This window comes from Achroia grisella, unplaced genomic scaffold (assembly GCF_030625045.1).
Source record: "Achroia grisella isolate CSIRO2021 unplaced genomic scaffold, CSIRO_AGI_Agris_v1 utg1186, whole genome shotgun sequence".
In the NCBI taxonomy this organism is placed as follows: Eukaryota; Metazoa; Arthropoda; class Insecta; order Lepidoptera; family Pyralidae; genus Achroia; species Achroia grisella.
Window position 1 is genome coordinate 805,647 of NW_026712592.1, and position 16,779 is coordinate 822,425.

The window sequence follows — 16,779 nt, forward strand, 5'->3', positions numbered from 1 at the left end:
TCGTATATATGTTGTTAAATCTTTCTGTTTATTATTATATTCAAGAATTCTATTATAAATTCTTCAAAGAAGACATCCGTTTTTAGCGTCCACTGCCGTGTTAATTTGACTTGTTGTCGATGATTAGACATATTTTGTTTGTTTGTTTATAGTACTTTATTGTATAGTAATAAAACTTATTATGGACCGACACAGCTGGAAATTGTTTAGTATAATGGAAAACTTACCCCAGGGATTTCTTTCAGTTAATCTTATTTCTACATAGAATTTAAATAATATAATGAATTTGCATATATCTATAGTTACATAAACTATTGTCGATACAAAATGCATCGATAAATGTTTATGAAATCGCGCCTTTTACATTAATATTAACTTTATCTGAGGTCACACTTAATCGATTATAATAACCCTAACCAATAGTCATTTATGTTATTATATTATAATATTAGTCATTTTGCCAACTGAAACGTGACGTAATATTACTGTAATATAACTGTAAGTTAAAATAAATTATATTACATTAAAATTAAAAATATATTATGCTCGTTTTGTATTATTTTTATTATAATATTCTAGTGGTCGATATGCGACCATAATTAATATACTTAACTTATAAGTTTGAACATTATTCTAGGTTCTAATTCACTAATGTGAACTGCTACATTATTTTAAATTGATATTTTATATTAGATTAGATTATATTTATATATATTGGGCGACCGGTATTTCACTAGTAATTAATATATGCATTGTAATAAATGAATTTATTATGGTTCTTGTACATTCAGTAAGACTATACACAAATAATATTAAAGACAAACAATATTAATCTATTCACACTTTGGAGAATAACAATAAACAAAAAGTATATATGCGTGTGTGTGTCTAATACATGGGTGAAATGTTTTTTTATTGCCTTAATATATATTTTATTCATACTTAAAAAAATATTAGTTTTCTCACTCCTCTAAATTATAAGTGTGTGAAATGTCTTACTTCTCCTCATTCTTGCAATTTTTTTCATGTATTATATATAGAATAGATTTATAATTGATGTTTGTCATCATCAGGCTTTCAACTTTATAATGTACTTTCTATTACTTAACAAAGAATGTTAAAACTGAAGGAACAATAAGGTGAGGTAGCATTTAAAAAAAATCTCTGAAATAGTTTAAGAAAGAATAAAAAAGTCGTACGCTTTATGGCTGGTTTATATGTTTACAACATAACGTAGGCAAATATAACTTAACAAATAAATAAAAAATGAATTAAAAATATCGTTACTCGGACAACTTTCACTTGAATGAAATTTGTTAGTTGTAACTTTTTTTTATTTTGTAGTAAGGTTTCATCGACTAATGTGAATAAAAAAATCAGCGTTGTGTACCAGATGTGAAATCTCAAGAAAAGTTAAATGTTTTCATTGTTACATGGACAACCTAATACAATTATAACTCTTTACCTTTAATAATTTATAATAAATAAAATATTGATAGTTAAAATGTAATAAAACTAACAAAATGACACTTTTTACCTTAAAAATAGGTACAAACGTTTACCAACTGATAATAATCCTTTTTGTCAATCCTCGCTTTGCAATTGGAATACACATATAAGCCTTAGCTTTTTTCGAAACAATACACGCATTACTGTTTTACAGCAGAAATATATCTACTACGCAAGTGTTTAGTCTAGTTAAATCTAGAAATATCCGGGTCTAAGCAGAAAGAGGGCAAGTAGACATAAAGTGTGGTGCATAAGCACTGCTGGCTTATATTACGAAAGCTCGCAACGGAGCCAATAATAAATTGTGCCTGGCAACCTTACGTAACTCTGGTAAAAGTTACCTCTCGCTTACCGCACTATTCTGAACTTCAGCTGCACCGTTGTCAATTGAATCCCAGTTCAATGCGTTCTATATATACGAAAATGCACCTGCATGACATTTGTAAAACAAAATGCAATTGTAATCATTGATTGTAAAATATCGACCAAAATATCGAATACAAATTGCAACAGTGGCCTTAACCTCGATCGAAACAATTTTTTTTGCGTTCAAAATGACTCGCTTAAAAGTAACTAAACAATTTTTCCAATATCTAACCAATGATATACCCTACTTGATGTCTGTTATGAATTAATTCTATTTGCCTTAATTTGACACCATTCTACTAAATTTATTTACTTTGTCTTTTTTTTTAATAATATGTATTACGGCTCTGGATAAAAGTCCATTTGGCCTAACTTAGATCAATGTTACCACCTCTTTGAAACTTCAGTTTTGGTAACCTTTGGGATACATCGATCCATTTTTGTTATTTTTTAATTCTTAACGTAGCAGTTATTCAGTCGTACCTACTCTGACATGTGCATATATATTATATAAATATATATTATACATATATCCAGATTGGTTTTGTGCTCCTGTTTTGTAGCGGATGTATCCTGTAGATACTATACACACACGTCAGTTGTTGAATATACCGATAGTAAATCTGACACCACTAGAGGGATTATAGCGTCGCCCACGTTTCCATAGAATACAATGCCTGAAATACTACAAGATAACAAATGTTATATTTGAGTGGCACATTACAATTATTAATTGTATAATATTATAAAACACATCAATAGATATTACTGTATTAGTAAACATTAATGCCTTTAAATTTCAAATAATTAAAAAATTTATACGTCTTTATTCTCCGTAAATGTCAAAGTATATTATTAACCACAACTGGATCCTTAAACAAATTATGTACATTTCATTGAACAAACTCTCAATATTATATCATAATCCATCAACGCCCCAGTGGGGCAAAGTGGGTTTAAGAACTGCATTGATCTACTCAGCTCTCTATTATCACGATAGCCCACCAAATATAAAAGAACGGGTATATTTGTTATATTAAAATTCGTTAAAAATGCAATCTAAAATAAATATTGCATTATTAAATATATTAAAAATTAAGGACATGTTCTAAAATAAATCTCAATATCCCGTAATTCCCGTGTGTTGTACTGTACAATACAACAGACCCGCAATAATATTAAACCGGTCCTGTTCACGATTGTTTTCGTCCAACCTAGAGCACTGCTTTACCATAACGTAAATAAATGCGAAGTCTAATTGTTATATAACAAATGTCTAAATAACATATGAAATCCATTCAATAGAATACCGATAAACAAATATTACATTGGGAATACTATATTAGAGACATTGAATTTGCTAAATAATTTTATACGTTCACGGTAGGTGATAGTTTTATGTAATCAGTTTTTATTTTAATCTTATTTCCTGATTATAACACTAATTAAAATGTAACTAATTTTGTCTGTGTATTATATACGCAATATGATGATCTTTCGCGTCTTATAAAAAAATAATATGTCATTCAAATTAGGCATAATCATCTATTGAGGATTTTATTTTTTAACTAACTAGTTCTTGCGTGAATATTACGGTAATAAGGTTTATGTATGCCAGACAAATGTTCTCGAATTTTATTTGATTGGTATAGTACTATGTTGTTAGGTAGGTACAACTTCTGATTTATTTTTATACTAGAAAAAATCAGACGTAGATTGTATAGTAAATTGTACAAAACTTTTTTTATGCAAAATAAAAATATGGTTTCCAGTCTATTCTGATTATTCGGTGAGTGTGAATAGACACATTACTCAATTGACTAAAATTCTGTTGTCTATGGAACGGGTCATGCAGAGAAAATCCAGCACTTATTAGATTTTAAATTGTTTACTTTTCTTTCGCAAGACATTATGCTACATTAACTACACTCCGAAAAATGTTGCTAAAAACTCGCTAGCTATTTAGATATTTTTTTATACATAACTTTAAATGTAAAACTTGTTTGACTATTATCTTTGAAAGTCCTACCTTTTACCATAAGTATAATCTAATGCCGAAGTGAGCAGTTTATATTTGCAGAAAGTGAAATTTTTTGTAGTTGGCACATATTTGAGCACTTACTTATTCAGATTGCAAGTTTTATATCAGAGAAATAGTTCAAACTTTACTTTTCATATTTATCATTTATGTGTATTTTCGGTTCAATTGATTTACAAGAATAAGGTATTAATGGTTTTATCATACTACATATTACATTCAAGGTTGTCTTGTGGACTGCGGCCACATTGACTTATTATAATAGGGTCTCCATGTCCTGTTGTGTATCGTAGCTACAGTTCAATAACTTTGATAATATGTTAAAATGATATTTAACTTTCGTTACAAAATAAAATCGTATTGAGGAATATCACAATTCGCATTCTAATGAAAATTTAATTATTGGTATATTTTTTTACTACAATCTATTGACATACTATTGTTATTGTAAAACTTTATCTTGTAATGAGTGCTATTGTTTTATAGCAATGCCATTTTGAGTCTGTAACCTTTACGCTTTGGTAAAATGAAATATCCGCTTGGAAACAATAATGCACCACACCTATACCGCTCGATGATAGTATATTGAATTCAGCTACTGAGAACGGTTTCATAGTTAATTTGTTTGCTTTATAGTGTGTAATGCGCATATTGTTTTCCGCTGGCATCTATTACGTTCGAATAAAAATACTGAAAGTAACACCTGTAAAATGTTGAATTATTACTATCTTATCACTTATGTATAGTTGTACTGCTTTTTAATTCATATAATAAGCATTTATATAAAATTTATGTATATAAAATTTGTAAACTTATATGAATTTCAATATTTCATAAGAAATATACCTGTTAGTATTCATATCGTCCTTTTGACACCACGGTTTTAACAGATATTAAGGTGATTTTATGAAATAGCATGGATACTACATGCAAATGTATCATAGAACTATTGTTACACTTTGTCAATAACTAATATTAAATATTCCAGATTTGAACAGTAGAGCAATTTGTTCCAGTTCAAGTAAAGTACCATTATTACAAATCAAATCTAGAACTAACTTTTTTTAAATACACAAGCGTATGTCTGCTGCGAGAAATCCAACACTACGTGACTATTGAAAAATCTGTGACCCCAATTGCAAAATACTATCCTGTAAATTGCGCCTTCCCCAAGAGCAGTAATTGTAGTAGTACCAGACGTAATATAAACCCGTAGCAAGGGAGGCGTGGTCGGCGTCACGTCACGTCGGCACCGCGTCTACGCTCCTTGATTGTTTTAGAATCAACACTCATACGTGACCCATCTTCTCCCACATATTTAGACGGAAAAAGTTTCACCCATATATTTTCGAATTCCAATTCGGCACCTGTTGATTACAAACATGATCTATTTTCTAGAGGTTCATGTTTTTATTCTCACATTATTTATGCTTTGTAATTGTGTGATAATGATATGATTCAATAATCAGTATTAATGCGAAACAGTTTTACAGTATTTTTTTATTATAATTAAATTTCATTTTCCAATTACATATATTGTCTCGTATTATATTACTTTTTAAATTGTTGCTGTTTTCTTATTTTGTGTTCATCTATATTAAAAAGCACTCACCTGTCTACTGCTGCCTATATATTGATGCCATATATTAATGATAATGAATTATTACGCCTCTTTGGACGTGAATGCAAGCGTGATCTTCGACAAAAATTCCACGGATCCAATCTCGACTCTCGAACGCGTGTTCGCACCTTGATCTAAATACTTGCGACATTGTCTACTCACTGACAACGTTTTATTATGCCTCATCTGATCAGTTATTTCATTCACAGAAAGGAGAATTATTACAAATAGGACTTCATAATATACTCTTAAGTATAACTGGAAAAATCCTAAGTGAAATCAAAGTCAAAATTAATATAATTACAGATAGAAAATTAGAAAGAGATGATAACGATACAAGTATAAGTTAAAATTTACAAAAGAAACTATCTTTCGGAATCATTTCAAATTTTGTGCGTCATCAATATCAAATAATTTTAGTTCTTTGCGGTTAGCATTTTCTATACGCAATCTTAAGGGAAATATCTTCGGTCTATCCCCTTTTACATATCTATGTTATCTTGGTAATAATGACTTCCTGCAGATCCTTGTTAAATTAATTCTTACTGCTCTGTAATTTGACTTATCTTTACAATTCAAATTAGAATAATAGAACATCACTAACGCAGAGTATTGCACCAGAATCGTTTAAATTTGAAACTTAACCCATAATAATATTGCGTCACGCAACAGGAAAGTTTTACATATCTAATTCTTATATGAGTCATGTATCCTATATATTTCATACGTGTAATAATTCACTTCCTATTTTGTTTCTCGTATGTCGTCCTTATGTATTTATTTGATCCCAAATGATATGCTTAAAATATAATACCTATCTACTTGCTCATTTTTACTAATTGTGTGCACGTAACAATAGAATAATTGTTTGTCAGTTTAGTAAAAGTGAATGAGTGAATGTTCCACATCGCGTTGTGTTTACTTTGTGTAGTGGAAATATCTATTCACCTTTTACCACTTCGTATTATTTAATTAATATCTACTGTTTTTAGTATTTTGCAGTTCTATTTCTTCTTGTCTATTGACATATAGATACTTTAAAAGTTGCAGTAATGTTTATTATACTATATGAATCATTCATCGATAATGTGTTAGGCAGCGCTTCAATTTCATAATATGGTTTACAATTTCACCATTATAATATGTCTCAATAATAAGAAATGTCTATGTATTTCACGTTTGTATCAAAAGGTGTACCAGAGCGGTGCCTGCAATGATGGTTACGCAAGTAGTTCACGTGATCTGTTAGTGTTTATGTTGTGCCAAGTATGTATGTATCGACGGAACTCCTATCAGGCATTGGGTAACTGTTGGAAAGAGCTTCGTTACGTAGAAGTTTCAATACAGCCTCGCAAAGTAAGGCCGTAGTTACCGTCACGCCGGTGAGAGGCGCCCCTCCTCTGACGGAAGGTCGCGAGCGCCCGCCACGAAGGAGAACGGCACCAGATTGAATCCTTGCGGTGACCCACCCGGCCACTGTTCGCATTATAAACAATGCCACTTTATAAAATTATATTTGTCGCTTAAATACCTTCTTTAGGCGATCAATACAATTTTATATTTTATGAGTAAAACACAATTTTATATTGACAGTTTATGATAGATGATGATGACCTTGTGTTGTTAACAAATTGCATAATTCAAGCTTGACGTATTCTCTTATCATTAGCAGCAAAGTAACATCAAAATTTGTAATTGAACTGAATAACATTAATCTAATCACTTTCTATGTAAAAATAATTTTACATGTAGTTAATTCTTTGGATTTTGTAATCACAGTGGGAACATTGTCTTAGACTTTTTGTTTTCATTTATTTCATCAAGCATTTGTAACATTCTATCCAAATTTATGTATTTCAAATGAAGTAAATGTACTTATAACAAGTATATTGTACAGATCACGTTATTATTAAATGATTCGTCGGTACTCAAATAAAACAAATACTATTTGTGTATACTATGGACCTGGGAATTAAGATATTGGGAGTGAGAAAGTATGGATAAGCTAAGTTAGTACATTGAAATTCATTGGCAATTAGTTACTAACCGGTCTTAATTTTTTCTATTATGAGTACACATAATTAAATGAATAGTGTTACCTCACCGCTGTCGACGATTGCGACAAGAGCCGCATCGTCCATTAGAAAGTCGGCGAATATGCAAATAGTATCGTAGAAACCTCACGAATAACTGGCCACTCACTTCGCCTTTAAATGTGTCTGCGATGAAAGTGACTATTACCGTTAGTAAATTGTGTTAGAACAATTTCTTCCGCAGACGCATTGCCAAATTTAACAGCTGCGTTTATTCTCAAACGGGTTACTTTTCTAATATTTCCGCTTTTATGACATTAAATTGAAATACGCTTGTTCAAACGATACGTTGTTTATCAATAAATCTACAACTGCCTGAACGTTTACTTGGTGTGTACCTTTATAAATGCTTCTACGACTCTAATGGCTTGTAACATGGCTTTTCCGTAGGTAAAATAGGTTTTTTGTGATAATTTTTATCACACGTTTATTTAAAGTTATTGTATCTACATACGGTTATATTACGCCCTATGCCTCTTTGTGTACAACGCATACAATTTTGATTTGAGAAGACAATCAAAGATTTAAGTAAAATATAATTAATATCATAATTATTATCATTTTATTATCTCGTAGCGACACAAAGATACATGTTTGCCTACAAATTACCTTAGTCTACATTTTATCTTATCAAAAAATCGCCTCAATTGGACTTTTTAAAAACATTGTGTTTTTACTTTTGTCTTGTTTTTGTTCTGACTTGACTCTGGTCTGTTGTATCCAAGGTTGAAAGATAAACCGTAAACAACTTAACAATTATTATCTTAAGTATATAGAGTATAAAATAACAAGTTGGTAACCAATTAACATAGTATCACAACCCGGTTGCGTGTATTTTCCGCTAGTATTCGCCTTAAAGCGATCCATTTATTATCGTCGACCGTTCGCTGACGCATGCCAATATCTAAATAAATTGTAATGTGTTCACGGCTCTTGATATTTAAAGTTCAATTTGCATTACACGACCTGTACCACCTCCGCAAGTAGCGTCAATAAGATACAACACGTTAATTCGAGGTTGGGGCGCACGATCGCGGTTTGCGTCCGGGTTTGTCCCGTCATTTCATCTTACCTACATTACTATACAAGTAATCAAACGGTTTCTCGGAAATGAAACGGAACTTATTGATTCTACCTCCCGCACATACGAAACGTGTATGTACTGAACCAGTCTAGCTCTAAACTAACAACTCAAACCTATGACGAAGATGTGTTTCTTACTTGTATGTGTATATCTCTCGGTCGAATGAGCTGAACGGACCGGTTGTGACGGCCTCTCACTTTGCAACATCGTACCGCTCGCCGCTTGCTGTGAAATTAGGTAACCAACAAAAGCCACAGTCGCTGCGCACGACAGGCAGTGAACAATAAAGAAATCCCTCCCACGAAATGGAAACCAAAAGCTGAAAACGTTAGTTTGCACATAAACCACGATGATATGATTATGAAATTTACTGCCAGAACCAAAGTACTCAGTCTTGATAGTTGTGCCGCTTATAAATTAATATAATGGATGGTATTTGAATAATACCTTGGAAAACGGATGAATTTCCTCGTATTTTCCGGAATGAACAAGACGCACGGTACGACCTTCATTTGAAGACAAACAATAAACGAACGACCTTGACATAATACGATCTAGAGATGCATTGGACTAATTACCTATTAAATAACTAATCATGTGTGTTACTGAATTACAATCGCAAAACAAAATGACTAATAAAAGAAGCAAACTCAACAATATAGAATGGGCCATGAAAACACAGATGATGCGGGCGAAACGGCTGCTCACCGAATGCCGAAGTATTCTATCGCGACGGGCTCTTTATATTGGCTGTTGGTACCGCAGAGAAAGCCGCACTCCGCGCTCCCTCGCAAGACCCGCGAGCTCCGTCCGTAGCGGGTTTTTTCCTCATTAGAGTCATAATTCCATATTATACTTTGTTTATCTATCAGTATTCGTTCACGTTCTGACAAACGTATCGCAGCTTTGTTTATATGTCGTATGCCGATTTTTGACGTCTTTTGTCTCAAGATCAAGACCTCTTTTTATTTTAGTAACTTAACGCGGAAAACGCGTCGTTGTTTCAGCTAAGATTTATTATACCATATATTATAGTATATTAAGATGCAAACATGTTTACAGTTTGCATTATGTAAATTTTATGATTGTAGTATAAGTTATATACTTGAGTACTTATGAGATACGCACCCTTAGCCGGAAAAGTGAGTTGCGTAACGAATGTTCCGACTATAGGTTAACACGTTAGCGGTGGGACTTGTCGGGTTATTGCTCCATCAGTCTCCGCTTCGCGGCGCACTCTTTAATAGGTTAATTGCCTGGCATTGTAGTGCTGGCACACATCGTCAGCTTCGACCTTAAAGTGACTCGCGGCCACGCATGTAGGTGTGCGCATCACCAAATGAGGTGCGCCTGGGACACTTCTGTTTTAATTGTCTTTCTGTTAGTTATAATCTGTATCATTTAAAGTATGCTCAACGAGAACACGTTTTCTGTGAACGTAATCCAATGATCAACTGTATTTTCATACTGTTACAATTTTGTATCAAACTAAATTCAAAGTTGTTTCCACTCAGCTACTTGTCGACAAGTTATTTTATTTACGTTGCATCCAACAATATTTTTATTAATATTTTATATGATTTTTTTTACTGATAACTTGAGTATTTCTAATGGGTTTACCTTTTATACTTAACATCTTTCCATACTATTAAAAACAGGGTAAGACGGTGAAACTATAACGCTCAACTTGGAACGTATCGCCGCGACGTTGCCATTCCAAGCGATGAAAGTCATTACTTACCTCTAAGTAACGAACACGCAATAGCCACACGGTTGCAACTGAGCGCTTATTAACCCAGGATACCCTTATTTGGACTCACAACTACACATATGTGTAGTCATTATCTATATGTAATTCACCAAATAGGTAGGTTAGGTATATTTTCTTTAATATAATAGCTTAATTTTCGTTCAATCTTATTAGTTGATTATGTGACTCAACAAAAACTATGTGAATTCGTGCCAGCCTTCCCACGTTGAAGCTCCGAACATTTCTCTTGGCCAGCAGTAGATTCCATATAAATTATTCACCATCTACATTTTGACAAATGTCACAAATACATCCGACGTCCTTTTTTCTCGTGCTGACTGTAACGTTATCTGTATTCTTCCGGTCGAACGTTTTGTTTGTATCTATTTTACGTCACAAGCAACGACGACGATCTACTATTCATTCGAACTGTGCCGATACTATTTTGGTATCACAAAAAACATTAAAATACATGTTTGCTCCGACGTTCACAAAGTTTTGCTCAAGGGCAATTTTAACTTTAAAAACTTTATCGTTGACTGAACTTGATTCACGTGTACAAAGTTGAATAATATTGTTTTTATTTATTACACATAATATCAATTCTAATAAACTGCAACTTAATTAATTTTGTAATAAATTTATAGTCGCAAAAGATACTTTACATGTTGTTTTCTGGTGTTTTCAGAAAATCTCCATTCCGGGATCCAATGGCAATGGCCCATTGGGTGAGACCACATTTCACTTCAGCCTCAACAGTAATGCAGAAATGGAAGGTCCACAGGTAATATACCAAATTTTAATAAGGAAAGTTTGCATGACTCATCTCTTTTGACATAGTAGTATGAGGCAAATACTGAATAATATAAAAGTTTTCTGTCTAACCCCACATGGAATAGTACTCTCTGGGCCGAACTCAGAAGTTATACTTATAACAAAGTCATAATAATATACTCGTAAATATAATCACATCTATATATTCTAGTCTGTAATGTTCTTTACTCATAAAGGAAGTGTGATAGGTAAATAATTATACGTTTACCGTGCATCTAATTTAGTTTATGTGATAGTAGCCTTAATTAGATTTTTCATGTGGGCTTTCTTAAGCGCATATTTAATATTGTTATATAAATAATTTGTGTATTTATGTTGTAACTATAATTAACAGATTATTTATTGTTATTACTAATACGTTACAGTTATTGTCATAAATAAATTAGCTCACGTTAACATACCTGTTCCCTAATTATCTGCTAATAATCATTTAATCATGTAGGTATAGCTTGAGGTTTTGGGTAAGGAAAGAACCGACAATGTGTGAAATTGTCAATATTTTTCTTTAGGATGTTAGTGTTGAAAGGAATATGTAATTGTAGTTTGAAAGGATTTTGTAGGGTTAGGCCCGAGGAACTAAAGGGCGGTGGGGCTGTAAGGTATTTTTGAGCTTGAACTTACGTTGATATAGGTATAATTGTACAGGTTGTATGCCGGCTTCTGTAAGCAAATGGCCTGATGTATGAATACAGATATTGAATAGATAACATATGTTTATCAAATTATGTGTTAACAAGGCTGGTTTTACATAAATAAGGTGATATTATCAATAGTTAACTTCCAATCGCAACGCCTTATAGATTATTATCGTTAGTGTACAACGAATGGATGAAATTACATAATGTAGTATGTTTCTCTAATACCATCGTTATTTACTTTTACTCGCTAATTAATCTTTACACTGGAATCTCAATATCGATTTTAGTCCAATCCATGGATCTATTGTTATTTTTAAATAAAATCATATTAAACTTAATAAATTAATAGCAGAATTGAATTAAAAAAATAATTTAATTAACAATCCGTGAATAGGAATTAGATGCAGAGTAGATCGGCTTTTTTATGTATATATAATAGCAAACAACCTGACGGTCCACCAGATGGTAAGTGGTGACCATCGCCTATATAGATACATATTACTATATATTTATGTGTGCGTTAGCTATCCGTAGAACGAAGAGGCTTTTGTTCTATAAATTTCGGCTGTTGTAATATTGTTATAGTTGATAATAAGTTTATTGTGCAAAAAACAAATACAAAATGGACTTAACGAAGGTTATATATCTATATTATTTCCACATATATGCAATAGTTTTTAAAAACTGTTTAATACCTGGTATTAAACAGTTTGAATTATGAATACTAACGACAATAGCTTGCAATAAAACTAAGTTTTGGACTTAAAGAATTGTCATTGTTGAATTTTTTGAATGATAATGGAATGGTGCCCCCGCCTGAGCTAACGGTTTACGTTGGCAGGGCACCACTGGAGGATGATAAGATAAGCATAAGGTTAGGTCAATTAGCCCATTGTGACATATTCACCAAGAATTTATCGTGATAAATTCTTGGTGAATATGTAGGTTTCCAGGAGGAACCGCGTGGAGGTCAACCTGACATGGTACATTGCTAGCAATGGTATCATTAATCCACACTACTAACAATCACCGTTTACCCCAATGAGTTGTAGTAGAAGCTACAGTTGAACTAGAAAATACTCACGTGACCTGAATTACATTGTTGGGGCCAGTATTAAAGTATTTTTGGGTTAAGAAGAATTTATTTATACGAGTGAGACGAAATTATTATATTGTAACATAGTTAATTAAAATTATAACTTTGAATACTATTAAGGTTCTAATCTCAAACCCTATAGATGTCTATAGGGTTTGATATTAGTATAGGCAAAACAATATTTATCTATTCTCAATTTGACCACAGACTTTAAGAATAAACAAAATAGTATGTATACGTGTGTATCAAATGCATAGATGTTTTTTTTTTAAATATTAGCATTTTGCACTTCTTCTATAAACTATAAGTATGCCAAATTTCATACTGCTCCTTCCGGGCAATTTTTATAAAAATAGGTGCAAAGTTTTTAATATATAGATTCTCTCGGAATTCTGTCTGTTATTTGACATCACGTCGACTATTTCTCAATAAACTTTTTAAGTGGTTATAAAGTCTTATTTATTTATTTATAATGGTATTTATAACCACATAAAAAGTTATATAAACATAATATTTTGTAGTTGTATTATCAATCAAGGTAATAAATGTTCAAGAATTTTGTTACACGTAAATATATGAGTTCATTATAGTTGCACAGTTAATACACTATGTTTGCACAGGTGATGACTGTTTAACGTCAGATATCTCAAGTGAAATATTATGTATATTAGCCCTCTTCAATGAGACCATACCTATATAAGCTACATGTTTTGATAAATGTATTACTATTATTAATATTCTTATCAGTTATCCTGACTAAAAGAAATCTGTTAATCATACAGGATCATATGGATATTTTAGAACAGACTTTATCACAAGGTTGACAACTGTAAATTTATATCACTATATTAGGTATAACTACTAACTAAAAATCGCAAGAACTAATAATAACTAAATAAAGAACTAAAAAAACTGACTACTTCGTTAGCATATATGTCACTTAGCAACATTTCTATTATTCCAATTAAATATACATGTTATTGATTTTTAACGCCCTGTGACTTTCACGGAACGTTAACTCGCAATAAAAAGTAATGTTTTTCACTTATATGTTATTAAAGTGCCAGTGTCTACTTCACGCGTTGCTGTTATAAAATGAATAAAGCATGCGTTTATTTTAGGATAAAACTACTTTGCTCAGATGCTTTCGTTTCAATCAGTGTAGTTACTGTTTTATATTGTCATTTGAAATATTTGTATGCTTCGAAATGATATAAAATTTATCTCGATATCAGTAGAGGTGTGCTCGATCAGTAAATGATAGTTTACTGACGATGGTTACAAAATGTATTTATCATAACCCGCAACATGCCACAGCGTGGAACAGGTATCTCATAAGAGTATAGAGTTTTATTTGTTTTATACATTAGTTACCATGAAATACTAAGTCATTACCATATCTACTACAGATATACCTAATAATTGTGTTATTTATACTCAGTTTCTACATAAAAAGAGACTCTGTTAGATAACCAGGGATGAACAGAATGTTGTATGCCCTGTCTACTTGTTCTATAGTTGATTCTAAAAACTAGATGTAATGACATTATAGGCAGTAAATATTGATAAAATGAAGCTCTCGTGAAACCTGAATATCATATATAAAAAAAAACTTGTTACTACTTTTATTGTTTGAGCTTACTTAACATTATCACCTTCTTATAAAATCCTTACGTTAATAAAAAGACCATTGACAGTAAAAGATTGATAATTGGATTTGAAAAATCAATTATCTGTTAGTCGGCTCATTCGCCGCTTGAAATTCAACGTTCAAAACTGACTGAACGGATGATTCAAAGTATACAGCATAACATTTAATATTCTCCGTAGTATCTATCCCCTTATAATGCATGTACATACGCGCGCTCGCGTGAGTTTGTGGGTCGCGAAACGGTTGCAGTGGATAATAAGTTATGATCGACAAATTAGTCGGAATAAACTTACGTATGGGTGGTTCGAACTCTGGCCTGAATATTTTCACTAATTTTATCATTGTTAGTTATAGATTGTAAATAATTTATGTTATTAATTAGCTATATTTAAAAATTTCCTTTAATATTTGCCTTTATGACTGGGACTATGATATTTTGCACATTTTTAATGTACCTTCTGTACCCGAAGATAACATAACATCCGGACAACATATATACAACATAACTCTCAACTAATTTCAAACTATCTGATTATTTTAAGCAGCAAAGGAAAAAAAAATATTCACTTGGAATGCAGCGCGCATTGAGACGTTACTCAATAGCCTCTAGAAAGTGCAATTTCAGGCACGAAGTATTCGTAGGTATTGTATTGTAAAACTATAGGTAATAGATTAGACCTTATGGATCGTATCTTATAGTCTATAATACTGTTTTGTTGCAATATAAATATTTATGCTTTCATATTTAACAGTATTTTCATTTAATCTTCTTTTTAACTATTTATACATGTAGCCTCTAAAGTTTCTACTTAAAAGCCATTTTCGATGTTAAAATCCTTTCTTATCCCATTACTGAGTTTGGAAGGTAAGGCAATTCGAATATTAATCAGGTTGTCTTAATCAAGGTGATTTACTAGTGTGAATGCTAATTTTGTATCTCTTGAAGTTCGTGCGTTCCGTTTATGTGTACAAGATCTCATCATATCTATATAGCAAATTTAATATGTAAATGAGAATTCAGTTTATAACCAAAAGTGGTTATAAATCTGAAATCCAAAAATAAAATTATGTTATTATATTTTTCAATTATTATATTCATTGATGTCGCAAATTCAAATATTACGTATAAATATTATATATACAACAAAAATAATCATTACATATGTAAGCATATAATGCATAAATAGTTTTAAGACATCGCTTAGGTCTTCTTAGTTTTTCTTATTTCACAGTTATTTATTATTTTGTGACAGTTATATTCTAACTTTAATTATATATTTTTATTTACTTTCAGGGATCGTTCGAATGCGTCAGGGGAGGTGGCGCGCGGCGGCTGGAGTCGTGCGGGCCGTTGCCGCGCAAGATGCGGGTACAAGCCAATGACGACTCGTACGAGGCTACCAAGGACCGCATGGCGAGGACTGTTGCCGCGGAGCAGAGCAAATGGTATATATTTTAAATAAATTAATATGGAATTATGCTTCCGTCTGCGCTAACAGTATACTGTGAGCATAACCCTATCATCAATCATGATAGGTTGAGCATATGAAGCCAGGTCAGTTAACACATATTGTGCGGTATTCACGTGAAATGAACAAGGAAGTGGAGACGACGTGATAAAATAAATCGCCAGCGATGTAACGTATATTACTTGCGATTTTTGCTGTCACTGTTCTATTGTTATTGACCGTTTGATTTGTCATGGGACTACTAGATACCATTGCTACAGTTCCCTGCCAAATGCAATGGTGGTACTTAGTGCACATTTCAATATCTATTGAAATGTGCGCAGATTATATTATGTATCAGTTCGAACACACTATAGCACTTTCCAAGTACTGTGGAAATATATTTGACTATATAGTATTAGATTACATTAGGTATTATAATAATTCTTGACACACCTAACAATCCTCTGTTGTAATATCTTTATGTTTCAAATTTAGACATGAAATGCACAAATCAATAGTATCTTATTTCTCTATATCAATATCAACTGCGCAATTGATTATTATCAAATATTTGCAATGCTCATATTTCAATTACCAAACACGTATACTATAAATTGTATATTGTAATACTTCCAATATTTTTCTTGT

The 16,779-nt window shown here is 31.9% G+C and overlaps 1 protein-coding gene across 1 annotated transcript in view; it reads left to right on the forward strand.

Moving 5' to 3' along the window:
- Nucleotides 1–16,779, forward strand: part of LOC131853851 (RNA polymerase II elongation factor ELL) — a 51,509-nt gene that overhangs the window by 19,669 nt on the left and 15,061 nt on the right. Inside the window, exons 3-4 of the mRNA XM_059204916.1 lie at nt 11,150–11,245; nt 15,975–16,126. Of these exons, the coding sequence (XP_059060899.1) occupies nt 11,150–11,245; nt 15,975–16,126 (248 nt within the window). The remainder of the gene's footprint in view (nt 1–11,149; nt 11,246–15,974; nt 16,127–16,779) is intronic.